Below are 13,600 nucleotides of genomic sequence, written 5' to 3'. Positions count from 1 at the left end.
CCAAAAAGACTCTAATCCTAATATTTTTTTATTTGAATAATTTTATAAATATTTTTTTAAGAATTCAACCAATTAATATCTATTAGAAGAATTTACAATCAGATGCATCTCAAAAACCTAGCAAATATAGTATTCAAAAAGATTGAAGGATTTTTTTTTCTTTCTTTCTTTCAATTTCCTATATCACAAGTTGAAGTAGATGAAACATTCATGTTAAGTGAAAGATGATGAATCTATACAGAAATAAGACAAGCTATTTTTCATAGCACAAAGAAAGAATCCAAGAGTACAAGTGTGAGAAGAAAAACATCCTAAAGCTTTAAAAATGGCTAAATCACTATAGCTAAGCAAATCCTTATAAAACAAACTTTTTCTCTCTCTAAATCATTCACAAAACTTGACTTCACAAGAATACCAAGTCAAAAAAGTTTTTCCATCTATGTTTTCAAACCCTAATTGATATTAACAAAGTTTACTAACAAAAATACTATAATAGATGGAAAACCACTAAATCAAACTAAACTTCATATATCTAACAAGAATTTGTATCTGATGCCACATCACATGACAATAATGACAATACCAATATAGTTCAAATGCAATTAATAATTTCATAATAATAAAATATGTGATTAATAGATGAACATTTATTTTATTTTAAAAAATTAATATACCTCTCAAAAAATGATAATAATAACAATAATAATAATAAAATAATACTCTTGTTAGGTAATAAATAATATTAAATATATACATTCTTAATTGACATCAAATATGTTGTAATTATCTACATAATTACCACACACTACTTTTGCATATTAATTTGGTTAATTTTAATTCTATATAACATTCAAAAGTAAGATTAATAATAGTTGGGAATAGAATAGAGCTTATGGATCTTAAGTGGTGCCAACAAATTATAATTTCAATGCATAACAATTCTATCCATTAACATAGAACCTAATGATACTTTGTTCCTCAAGAGTGCCAAATCACAACCACAACCACCTAATCAAACTTTGATCTTCTTCATGTATGTGGATGATAAATTATGCAAAAGAAAAATTAAGTGGTCATCTCATATTTATCCACACAACATCTCCCCACAAAATTGCTGTTGAAAATTACATTCAATAATGAAAATAATAAATAACATTAAATAAAGACAGCATGGAGGAGGTGCTCAGTAAATTAACGGTAACAATCTCATCTGCAACTTAAACATGAATAGAAGCAGCAGCATGGAGGAGGTGCAAATGAGGTGTGGCACATCCCGAGTGGAAGGTGGGAAGGGGCCACAAAGTGTGGATTAGTAGGGAGTGTTCATAGGAGAACATGCTTTCACACATGGAGTTATAAGTAGATGGTTCTTGAAAGTGTTGTTCAGAAAAACGCAGCGGTGATAGGGATAGTTTCGGTATGAGGGGAGGGAAGAGCCTCCGCTGAGCTGGACTGCGGTGATTTCGTGGCCACTAAGGGAAGAGTTGTGCGAGATGCAGGAAGGAAAGCACGTAAGCGCGACGGAGAAAAGGAAAATGCGGTGAGCGTGGATCGAACTCGCGACCTTCAGATCTTCAGTCTGACGCTCACCCAACTGAGCTATCCCCGCCCATGTTTACGCCCGGGTCCGAACCGGAGACCTCCAGTGTGTTAGACTGACGTGATAACCAACTACACCACGAAAACTGCTATTAGGACAGTTTTTTCCGCAACATTTATTACTGAGCCTCTCCGTCGTGGTCATGTCAGTTTGCTGCCCGACTTTTGTGTCATTTTCCTGCAAACACTGCGCGATATTGCAAAGTCGCGACAATGCAAACAGTAAGATGGAAATCTCTAGCTCAACTGATAATGCTATCCAGCTTGAAGACCTGACTGGACCACTACAAGGAACAGAACACATTTAACACGTTTCAATTTTTGCTATTTGAGACCCGATGCATCATTCGGGATGATGAATTACCTACACAATTGCACGGTGTTCAAATAATTTTCGAAACAATCAAGTAAATGGCTCAGTTTTCCGAGAGAACCCTCTCGCTCAAGGTTAGGAAATTTCTGAACATGAACAAAGATATTTACATATGCTGGATATATCAAGATAAGTCAAGGTCAACTAAATTCACCAAACCCTATGTTAAAGTCCTTCTGCTCTCAATCTTGACCCTAACCGCTGTGTCGTTATGCGGTAACAGTAGGCGAATAGGTTATAACTGGCTAGGGCTAAGATATGTACAACTCTCTGAAGTGTCTAGAAAACATGGAAAGAAAGACTACGTTGTGAGGCTAACATATATACCAGCTGCAGCGTCTTCCAACATCAAGGAATCAGACATAAGTTTGTAGATTGCTCTGCTTTAGATTCCAAGACTCGACCAGACAGCGTACTGCCTAACAGAACAGATGCTGAAAGTTGCTTTTGATAGACACAAATGCACACATATGCAAAACAAATTGATGACTCCTCATGCTTTGTATCCAACCCCATTCACGTTTCTATCTGCACCAAAGTCAACTTTTAGAATCCTGCATAGTCAGAACAAATAATTACACCATAAAACATTGAACCTTCTGAAATAACCAAGATTCTGAACGGGATGCTTCACCTGGAAATTCCTGGACTGGTTGGCTGTTCGACAATACATCTTCTGACATGGGTACGGCTTGAGAAACCTGTGAAAGAGCAGAGCAACTCAAGGCATGAGAAACCTCGGGTGGTACAACAGATAATATCACAAAGTGTAACCCAAGACATCTTAATAGGTCAACCCTCAGAAGGTCAAGAAGAGTCCAATAAAAGCAAGATGATCACACCTGTGATGCGATCGTGGAATGTAATAAGCTCCTCCTGCGGTCGATACGATCAATTGCACTGCTGTCACCGGCATCAGCTAAGGCCTTCTCGAAATTTGCTGGATTTGACTGCTGGTACAATTTGAGCCAAACCATGAGGATAAAGCCTGCACCAAGTCACAGAACCAAGAGATTAAAGTTGTAATTTGAATATTTTGGAAATAGCGCCAATTTCTGCATCAGTCTCAAGCAAGTGAAATGGACTAGTTGAGAGCTTACCACCCCAAAATCGAGATGAATATGAAGATGTGTTCCAAGCGAGCAGGAAACCACCTAATAAAATTGCTTTCTTGTGCGTAAATGAGTCCCATGTCGCCCTGCCTCGTAGAAGAAGAGATTGAGCTGCCTCACATGAAGGTTTGTAGTCAGATAGTGCCGTGATGAAGACATAAATCGACAACCTCGGCTAAACTTCAGTAACAGCAATTAATTGATTTTGTCACTGAAATTGTTTTGATGCAAATAAGGGTGATGAGAGAGAAATAATTTACTTAGGTCCTCCGAACCACGCACAGCTTCCTGGATATGGACAAAGCATCTGGAGCTACATTGCAAATGCAAACCTCTAAGGGCTTCAAGCTAATACCAAGTTCATATAGTTGAGTTGAGTAGCGGGAATGGCACTTCGGAATAGTAAAGAGCGCAAAGAAGCCTGCAAGAAAGATGTCATGTAACGAATTAGGAAATAATGCTCTGCCATATCGAAAGAAAGAACCCACATGAAAGTAAGAAACAACACACATCCGTAAATCAGGTGCACACCATAACTGCAACTAAAAAGCTGCAGATTCAACAAGTAGCAACTCACGCTACTGGTGGCTACCCAGTGTCAAGCTCAAAGACCTATATGTGAACGTATACTCTGATGTTTAAGAAATTACAGGAAATTTTTTCTAAATTTAAACAGGGCATGTACTTGTTCTGTAGAAAAAAACGTACCAAAGCGTAAAAAGCTCCATATTGAGACCCCTGCACCCATTTTTGAAACCAACCAGAGCACGATTGCAACCTGGAAAGGGCAGGAGAATAGTCAACAAAGCTGTAGAACTCCAAAACCTCACACAGCAGGGTGATCTGGCAGTAATACCTAGTGACTAAGAGCATAGATCAGAATTTCATTTTCAAACATCTCCGGCACAAGATTTAAAACAGATGAAACTCATAAACAGCGCAAGACTTGAGTACGAAAGTTTGATAAGAATCATAAGACATACCCTTAAAGTGGTAGCAGGGTCACCAGAGAAAATCTCTCTAGACTTATTCAACGCCAGATTTATAGTTGGTAGGACAAACTGAATCAGACCTAGGAAGTCAGCTTCAGTGACTTCACTGGAATTAATTTGTCCGCCACTTGACTGAGCAACTGATCTGGGAGACCAATACACCATCGAGAGTTTTGGTAGAAGATCCAGTGTAAATGTCACATACAATCACAGTATTATACAAACAATAATGATGTATCTATGGGGATTCTGGTCAAATTCAGCATCACGCTCACTAAGTTCAAGCGAATTTGAAAAAAGGGTCATTTCGGAACAACACGACTAGAGTTTATTAATGATGAAGACAATAAGAAAATACCTATGTAGAAAAGTTCGGTAGAAGAAAACTACTGCCAAATAGCACAATGCCAGGTTGGCAGATATAGCAACAATCCTGTGTAAAGTCACAGATATTCAAATTTAATACAGAAGCTCCTTGCAGGTATCTTGGTAGAGGAAACCGCAGTGGATCAGATTACATATACTGGACCTCATCCAATTTTGTGCTGATAACCAGAGTTAGTTGGGATGACACTAGAGCTGTCCAATATCACTTGCTTTGAGAAAGGAAGCCACATCAAGTAGAACTTACCCCAACTGTATTTCCTTCATGACAGAAGCGGAGAGGATGCCAAAGCTTCCTGCACCAAACCAAAGAGTCGATCTTGGGACATCTTTCCACATGACCAGATCCCCTGTAGAATATCCAAATAATAATCAGACCAAAATATCTATGGTTTCTTACATACTGATGTGGGCAGTGTCATATTGAAAAATTAGTCATAGTGATGCTAACCCTAGGAAAATATTCAAAAATGATCAGCCCATAGCGAACATGTATACCAGAGTTCAAGGAAAAAAATGTCCGTAACGGAAAACAAAGCCATCGTCCTCGAGAGCAGATTTCTAAACAAAATAATACATGATATGATAAGAAAACAAAGAGAAAGCAAACCTCGAATACGGCAGTCAATTTAAATAAAGTACAAGCAATCCATCATACCTAACACATGGAGCCAGGCGACACTTCGTGAGGTGCTAGTCTCTGCTCAAAGTAGTTTCAGTTAAAATGTGTACTGGGAAGAAGGAAATTTGAAATAAATCAGACGCACCCATTTATGCCTCCAAAAGCCACTAATTCTTTCCGTACGTCTGATGTGAGTTAAAGATAAAATACGAGCATAAGTTGTAGGACTTCACGAGGGCATACACCTCGATTATGCCCCCTACTGGAACGAACAACTGCAAGTGGAGATAAATGTGCAACGTCATACAAGGTTGTAAATTGAGCACGTGGTTTCCTATTATCAGACATATAAATCTATACTATGATCTAATTGTTCGTAAGATCTTAGAAGATTAAAAAATCTACCATCCATTTGTAAGCATGTAAAGAATAGCCATTAAAGAAAAATTCATCGCGCGAACAATGTTAACTCACTAACCTCTGAAGTACTGCGACGAGAAATTCGGAGATACTGGTAGAAAAGGATCTACATGCTCGACGGGATCCACATCTGTCATCACATATTGGGGAAGTAGGATGACGGGCAGGGATGAGGCAGGATCAGTAGGTATATCCCGCACCTTCTTCTTAGGTTGCCGAGCAACCCTGGCTCTTCTATGCAGATCCATATAATTTTCTTCGTCTTCAGGTCCGTCCAAGTCTGCCTTTCTAACATTTCTTCGCGGAGCTCGCTCAGTATGAACCAGTCCGGGTTCCACCTCCATGTCTGTGGTTTCTTCTGGCGTTTTCCTTGGACTTCTTCCTTGTTTTCTCGTGAGACGTTCAACTCTGAGAAGCCTCTCCTCAGGGGGATCACTATTCTCTCCAGTTAATCGCGGGCTCTTCGTGGGTATGCGATAAGATACTATTGCCTCTTGCTCAGGTGTTCCACCGACATCGTAATCCCAATTCGGCAATAATGGTCGGTGTTCCACGGTGGAGCTTCGCAACTCCTCTCTCACTGGCACATCTGGTGAAGCTCTTGATTCCTCTTGCTCTCGTAAGCTTCTCAAGCTTGAGCGGGGAGTTGTCACTCTATCAGATGGACGCGCGGTGGGCAAGCTCGGGGTAGACCGAGCTGTATACAATCTTCCATCATTTTCATGCGCAGCTGAATCATTTTTTAGCAGTAGAGAAGAACGACCACTACGCGCCTCCATTTCCATCGAACCCTGCAGTGAAGCTTGCATTGCAATTGCGTCGCTTTTCTCTTTCGTTCTCTGACCTCTCATACGGGAAGAAGAGCGAGACTTAGGAACCTCAATGTGTACGCTCTCGTTCTTTTCCTCGACCATCTCCACGTCTACACCCTCAACCCTCGCAGCGCTTCTGCTGCGCAACTCTCTAGGACGCACCACATTGTGCACTGCATCATCAAGGCCAAACAATTCCGCTCGGGCATCCTTCGCAATCCTACTCTTGGACCGTGAGGAGGCACGCGATGGAGCACGCTCCGCAGGCCCACCGAACTCTGCTTCATACACATCCTCCTCTCCTCCCGAATTACGCAAACTCCTCGATCGAGAGAATCTCTTCGTACTCTTGTGCAAAGACCCCGGATCATTAACCCCTCCTGAATTCGCAGTCCTGCGAGGCGACTGCTGAGATACTCCTACCATTCTCACAGGCGCCACTCTAACATCCGGCAAGCACGCATCCAAGTGCACTTGTACCATTTTTCCAAAACAACACCAGCCTCAATCACTTAACTCCAACACACCTAAAACCTAAACGCAACTTCGCACACAACCTCGCTAATCCATGAGTTTCGCTACAAGTGCCACTCTCCACCCCGACTCTATACCCTCTCATAAACCGTAGCAGTTACCCACTCAATCTCGACCCCGCTCCACCACACATGACACACTCGCAGTCCGCCGCATCTCACCACGTCACGTGCTCACTTGACTCTAAACAAAAAATAATCTACGTGAACCAACCCGCCCACCTCAATCCGCACTCCTCCCATCTCTCAATCAGATTCCCACTCTCGCTACTCCATCTCCACCGCTACCGCCACATCCACCTCCTGCAGAGCCGGCCAGTTCACGTCACAAGCAACCTCACTCTGGACAGACTTTGCTCAGTCCAGGTATGCAGAGCAACGCACCGCAGGCAGACTGCGCGAGAGACAATAACAAAGTACGCTGGTACAGATGTTACGAAGATCAATGCGCTCAGCTTCAGACGTCCAGTCTGCTAAGAAGAGGAGAAAGCTTTGAGGGAGAATCGCAGTGGAAGCTGTCAGGGCCAGAAGAAAACCTCCTCTACCATACCAGTTCGTCAGTCACGGATTCCGGTACAGGTATACACTAATGCAGGGGCTTTCCTGAACAGGAAGAGAGCCGTTCCTCCGGAAGTCACGCGTTCTGTACAGGGGTGGATACTGCACTGTGCTGCCCCGTCCTCGTCTGTCACTTCTTGTTTGAATCCAGAGCGAGACCCTGCCCATGCACTTACTGCCCCCTTCACCGCCCTTGCCTGACGAACGCCCTCACCATCGCTCCAACTCTCTTCGTCTCTTTTCGTTACTGCGGATCTGCGGGGTTCCTGGCAGTTTTTCCAAACCGCCACGTAGAAACAACCGCTCAGCGCAAACCTGAACGAAAGTCTCTCACATATAATTGTCAGGGCATTCCCCGCAACTCAAGCGAACTCACTGCGGTTCTTCGCACTTTGGAGCTGGCTTCGGGAAGAAGCCAACGACGACGGCGACGACGTTATCAGTTCCTACGGTGCAATAAAATCTTAGTACAACACGCCATTTCTGGTGTCGATTTTTCTTCGAGTTTCGCGTGCTAAAAATCACTCGCTCGAACTCTATTTCGGTCATGAAAATGCGGTTCATGAAACCAATATCGCAGCGACACTCAATGCTGTTGCCTCTATTAACAGAAACGCAATTTCGATGGAGTTTTTGGAAGAAAAGTCACGCCAAGCTTGAGAAAAGGGCACATTCATGGCTCGGAGGTTGAAGTTAAGCAAAGTTGGATTTGCGGCGAAGAGATTAATGGTAGCGTAACTCGCCAAACTAATCACCACCATAGCAGCAGCCTCGGCTCCAAACTTAACCCTACTCCGAGTGATCCCAAGCCATGAACAAAACCCTAAAGTATAGCCATTGTTGAGCATTGTGAAACTTGTATTCTATTTGTACATTATTTAAGTATTCGTTTACTTATTGAGTGGCACTTTCTCTTTTTTCTTTGTTTTTTTACTTTAGCCTTTGATGTGATTGATTGTTTAGAGTCAATGGTGTTTACAATTGTTGCATGTTGATAAGTACCATTAAAAATTAAGAATCAATTATTCATGTTTATTAACTTCTTTCTATTTATTTTAATAATATGCTAAATTAAGGTATAATTAATAATCTTTAAAATTACAACACTAATATGAATGGATCAATTAACTAACTTTGATTTTTTGGCAAAGAATTTAGAGTATATATGTGTTACAATTTTTTCTTAATTAAAATAAAAACTTTGGTTTGAATAACCTACTTTTGATTGTCTTAGAAATGCTCCTATAACTACAAATGCAATCGAAATATGGTTAGATATTCTAAATATGAAATTATGTTTCATTATAGAAGAAGGAAAAGTATAAAAATAAAAATAAAAATAACTACAAATAAAATCAAAATTGATACTTGAAAGAAATATATTATTTATTTATATTTTAAAAAAATCAAAAAAATTAATTAAATAATTAATTATCATCTACTTCTACATGATGTCTTAGCAACAAAATTTGTTTTAGTAAAATATAATCTTTAGTTTGCAATCAATAAGAGATATTTGTTGCATGTTTAGATAGCATTATTTTATTTTTTAAAAAAATATATTTTTATTTTAAAATATGAACATTATTTCTCCTAATATTTTGTATCTATTATTTATAATACCCTCAACATTGTCGTTTTGAAATCCTATGAAATCACAACAACTATAAGAATATTGGATTAAAGAGTATCAAAAATAATTTTTGCTTATATATTAATTTAGAAAATACATGTATATAAGATTATTATATATAACTGCAAGTTCATATTTCTATAAAAATAAAACATTGTATGCTTGCTTGTTCTAAAGTCAAAACCTTGGAGTATAGAAATGTCACTAGAAACTTACAAATGAACATGTTTATGTGCCAATTTTTTAAAAAGTATATCCCAAAATAAAAACTACAAATTTATTTATACTATAAATATTATAACTACTTAAGATTTATTGCTTTAAACTTCATTGCAATTTGTTAAGATGTTGGTTTTTTACTCTACTATAATAAATTTTTATTCATTGTCATCTTTGTATAAAATCAACATAGATATTTATATTAATCAAATAAAACAAAATAAGTTGAAACATATGAAATTATATAAAAATAGATTAGACAGATAAGATACTTTTTAAAAAAACTTGTAGAAATATATTAAAAATATATTACATTTGTTGACATCTTATCATGGATATATATATATATTAATTCCAATATTTATTTATATGATTAAATAGAAATAGATAAAAATAGATTTATTTCATAATATTTTTTATAGAAACTTTTTAAAAGCTTTATAGATGCTGCTTTGACTTTATATCTAATTGTAGTTGATTAATAGGTTAGAAACTTAATCATAATTAAGTTGTAATTATGATTGATATAAGAGTGTATTGAGAATTTCTTTCTTCAAAATTCATGTCCTTGATAGTTTGACAAGAGTGCTAATATTCTGTTTTTATCTAGTTTTAGAAGTCAGTGGATTACTCCACTGCTATTGTTGTATTTTGAAGATTGTGGAGTATCCACTTTTAAACAAATTGTTTTATTTTCTAATACTATTTTTTTTCTTTAAAAAAAGTGAATAATTCTTCTTTTGATATTAGAGAATGTGGATTATCTTCTTTTATTTTGACTTGTAAAATCGTTAAGGTGCTTAAAATAAAAGGAAACATAATGGATGCTTCACTCAGTGGAAGTGCGGATAGATTTGTGTCAAGGACAAGAACTCGATGAAAAAAAAATCCAGATAAGTGAGCCTTCACTCAAAGAAAGGTAACAAAATATAAATAAATAAGTATGTATATTGAAAGAGAAACTAGAATGGCTATTGCCAAAAGACAAGAAAACTAGAGACCCTTGAAACTAGACTAGAAGCAAGAAAGGAGTTGACAAGAGTGAAGAAGGCTTCACTCTTGTCTCTATATATACTATCTAACTAGGGGCTACGTGGCGATGTTCTATAGGACCTCTAATATGTGTTGACTTTGTAGGACATATGCCTTGACTTACAAGGCAAGTTTTTCTACGTGTGGGCCACATAGTTAGCTTGAACTTCAAGCTACCAACATGTGTGGCACATGGCCAACTTGTTGACCACGTTTCTAATCCAAAAAGTCAATTAAACACACCTATGAAGTCAAAGTAGCATCTATGAAGCTTCTAGGAAGCTTTCATATTAAATACTATAAAATTAATTTACTTTTACCTACTTTTACTTACTTCTACATGTTTCTATATGTAATTACTAGCTTACATGCATATGTCCGTGACATTATCCCCCCTTTTAGGGACGAGTTCAACGAGGAGCAGTCATCATATGTTGAAGAAATCTATGATGCGACGAATTGTATTCACCACATACTCTGATCTTTGTTCTCTTTGAAGATGATTGATAGGGCCTCTCAACCATCGGTAGTGTCCCATACCAGGGCGAGAAAATCACCCAGTTATTTGATCATTGTTGAGGCCTTCATAACTTCCTTCGAATAGAACATTTGGAACACCATCAGCAGTTGTTCCTACTTCTAGCAAAATCACCAAACATCGGGAGTCCCTTCCCAAATCGTGATACCAAACACGTTGTATCTCGCCATCTATTCGAGGAAGAACATGTCGTTCTTGAAGATCTTCATCTCGATTGCATCATCTTGAACATTCTGACAATTCTAATGTCTCGTCCGACAAGTCAGCAAATGAAGGTTCTTGAGTCAAATCCACTAGTTGTTGGTTCTCCATCTCCTGAACGTCACAACTACAAAGAAGCTATGAACAAGGATTGAAAGTAGAATGTTATCTTGCCTAGATGTTGTTTCTTTTATAAAGAAGGTTTTCATCTTGATTTTGATGGATGTCGTCGATGAAAAGCCTCCACTGCCTTTGCTGCATTTGTAAGATTCTTTATTGGCTCCCATGTGCGTTCACTAATACCATGTCCATGCCAATGGATAAGATATTCCAATTTATTTCATCGCCGCCTTGAATCTAAGACTTTTCTACTTTAAACTCTTCATTATTATCCACTTCTATAGGAGGAGGTGGAGCTTGTCGTCTTCTTGGTATGTCCACTGTCTTGTATGGTTCAAGAAGAGACACGTGAAATACTGGATGGATTTTCATTGTCTCTAGTAGAAGTAAACAATATGCAACTAGATTGATTTGTACAGATATAGAAAATGGTCCCAACCTTCGATAGTCCAAATTGTCACAAGGACGAGTGGTCTTGATATTACGATGAAGTAGCCATACCTTATCACCCAAGAGGAATGGTGGTTGTTCCTTTCGATAGACATCCGCATTGACCTTTTGTTGTTCATGAGCCTCTTTTAATTGTGCCTTCATTGTTGCATGTAGCTCTGATAAATGAATCGCAAATCTTTCACAATAGGATTATCAACTTTTGAAAAGTCAAAAGTATCAAGTCGTGGATGATAACCATAATTAGCAAAGAAAGGTGTTTGTTTTTTTAGAAGAATGTACTGTGTTATTCTAAGCAAACTCTGCCAATGGCAAAAGAGTTATCCAAAATTTCTTGTTGGTAGTTAATGGTACATCTTAAATATTGCTCTAAAACTTGATTAACACGCTCCGTTTCTCTATCAGTTTGAGGATGGAATGCCAAAGATAGTTTTATATCCACTTTTAGAATCTTGAAAAGAGTCCTCCAAAATCTTGATATAAATTGAGTTTTCCTATCGAATATAATATCCTTGGGTAATCCATGATAGCCATAGATATTGTCAAGAAAGAGTTTAGCTGATTCTTCACCTGTAATAGATTTTATACATGGTACAAAATGTGCCATCTTGGTAAAACGATCTACTATCACAAATATAGAGTCATAAGAACCTGAGATTGGAAGATCCGTGATGAAGTCCATAGAAACAAAAGACCATGGTTGTTCTGGAATGGATAATGGCTGAAGAAGTCCAAAAGGTCGTTGACGAGGAGTTTTTAATCTTAAGCAAACATCACATGATTGTACAAAATCTTTGACTGCCTTCCACATTTGAAGCTACCAAAAATCCCTAGATATCAGCTCCAAAGTCTTATTATATCCAAAATATCCTGCTGCTAGGAAGTCGTGATGAGCTTGAAGAATACGTAAACGTGCTTCTCCTTCTGGAACATATAGGCGTCCTTCAAAATAGAATAGGTTGTTCTTGAATTCAAATTTAGAGGGATCATGAGATTTAGAAAAATTATTCTTGATATCATGAACAAGAGGGTTTGAAGACATACTTAATTGGACTTGCTTAAGAAAAGTTAAATCAACAGTCAATGTTGATTTTATTGCTCGAAGATGAAATTGCTCCAACTTCAAGAGAATCGTTCTTTGTTGCTCAAAAGCTGCATCTCCTTCTTTTGGTGCAAGATAAGAACGTCTAGACAATGCATCCAATAAACCTTGTTGTTTTTCTAGTCGATAAGTGATGATGAACTCGAATCTTGATAAAGACATCTCCAACGAGCTTGATGACGATTTAATACACATGCTAACATAAAATATTTGAGGTTCTTGTCATCCGTATACACGGTGATTGGACTAAAGTGCCTTCTAGATAATGATGCCATTCTTGAAAAGAATCCACAATTGCAAGAAGTTCTTTGTTGTGGATCTTATAATTGATTTCTGCTGCTAAGAATTTTCTTGAATGAAAGGCTTCTAAATGAAGTTTGTCATCTATTCCCATTTGTGTTAAAACCGCACCCACAGTAAAGTCTGATGTATCTGTTTTCATAAAGAATGCTTTGGAAAAATCAACACAATACAAGATTGGAGCAGAAACAAATGTTGTCTTCAAAGATTCAAAAGCAACTTCTACTTCTTGATTCCATTGGAGTTTGACTTTACAAGTCAAATGTGTAAGTGGAGCTGCAACTCGAGAGAAGTCTTTGATGAAGATCCGATAGTAGTTAACAAATCTCAAAAAACATTGGACATCTCTTACCGTTTTTGGGATCTTCCAGTCTATAATAATTTGAACTTTCTTAGGATCCATCATAAGTCCATCATTTGAAATCATGTAACCTAAGAAATCGACTTGAGTAGTGTGGAATACACACTTTTTTATCTTGGCATAGAGTCCTGCATCTCTTAATTTTTGTAACACACGACGAACATGAAGATCATATTCTTCTGGATTCTTAGAATAGATCAAGATGTCATTTAGATAACAGACCACAAAATCGTCCAAAA

At 37.9% G+C, this 13,600-nt stretch overlaps 1 protein-coding gene and 2 non-coding genes across 6 annotated transcripts; all 3 read right to left on the bottom strand.

Annotated features, from left to right (window-relative positions):
• Nucleotides 1–1,536: 1,536 nt before the first annotated feature.
• Nucleotides 1,537–1,609, bottom strand: TRNAF-GAA (transfer RNA phenylalanine (anticodon GAA)). The gene has a single exon. It is a non-coding gene; the product is annotated as a tRNA-Phe (tRNA).
• Nucleotides 1,610–1,612: 3 nt separating this feature from the next.
• TRNAV-AAC (transfer RNA valine (anticodon AAC)) lies at nucleotides 1,613–1,686 on the bottom strand. The gene has a single exon. It is a non-coding gene; the product is annotated as a tRNA-Val (tRNA).
• Nucleotides 1,687–2,019: 333 nt separating this feature from the next.
• LOC112290041 (uncharacterized) lies at nucleotides 2,020–7,494 on the bottom strand. 4 transcript variants are annotated; one of them, XR_016505804.1, is made up of 11 exons: nucleotides 5,561–7,494; nucleotides 5,119–5,160; nucleotides 4,708–4,810; nucleotides 4,435–4,509; nucleotides 4,068–4,221; nucleotides 3,793–3,862; nucleotides 3,345–3,505; nucleotides 3,073–3,195; nucleotides 2,815–2,960; nucleotides 2,607–2,673; nucleotides 2,020–2,500 (listed from the first exon to the last, which is right to left on the bottom strand). XR_016505804.1 is itself a non-coding variant. In XM_024535938.3 (11 exons), the coding sequence occupies exons 1-11, from the start codon at nucleotides 6,795–6,797 to the stop codon at nucleotides 2,466–2,468; spliced, it is 2,118 nt and encodes a 705-aa protein (XP_024391706.1). In that variant the 5' UTR covers nucleotides 6,798–7,494; the 3' UTR covers nucleotides 2,020–2,465. The 4 variants fall into 4 exon arrangements, 3 of the variants coding, with proteins under 3 accessions (XP_024391706.1, XP_024391707.1, XP_024391708.1); XM_024535938.3 differs by having other exon boundaries at nucleotides 3,440–3,505; XM_024535939.3 differs by having other exon boundaries at nucleotides 2,020–2,496; nucleotides 3,440–3,505.
• Nucleotides 7,495–13,600: the final 6,106 nt, after the last annotated feature.

The sequence above is a fragment of the Physcomitrium patens genome, chromosome 12, assembly GCF_059467195.1.
Source record: "Physcomitrium patens ecotype Gransden chromosome 12, ASM5946719v1, whole genome shotgun sequence".
NCBI classification, from domain to species: Eukaryota; Viridiplantae; Streptophyta; class Bryopsida; order Funariales; family Funariaceae; genus Physcomitrium; species Physcomitrium patens.
Note: the sequence above shows the minus strand (reverse complement) of the source record. Positions and strands in the feature narration are given on the sequence as shown.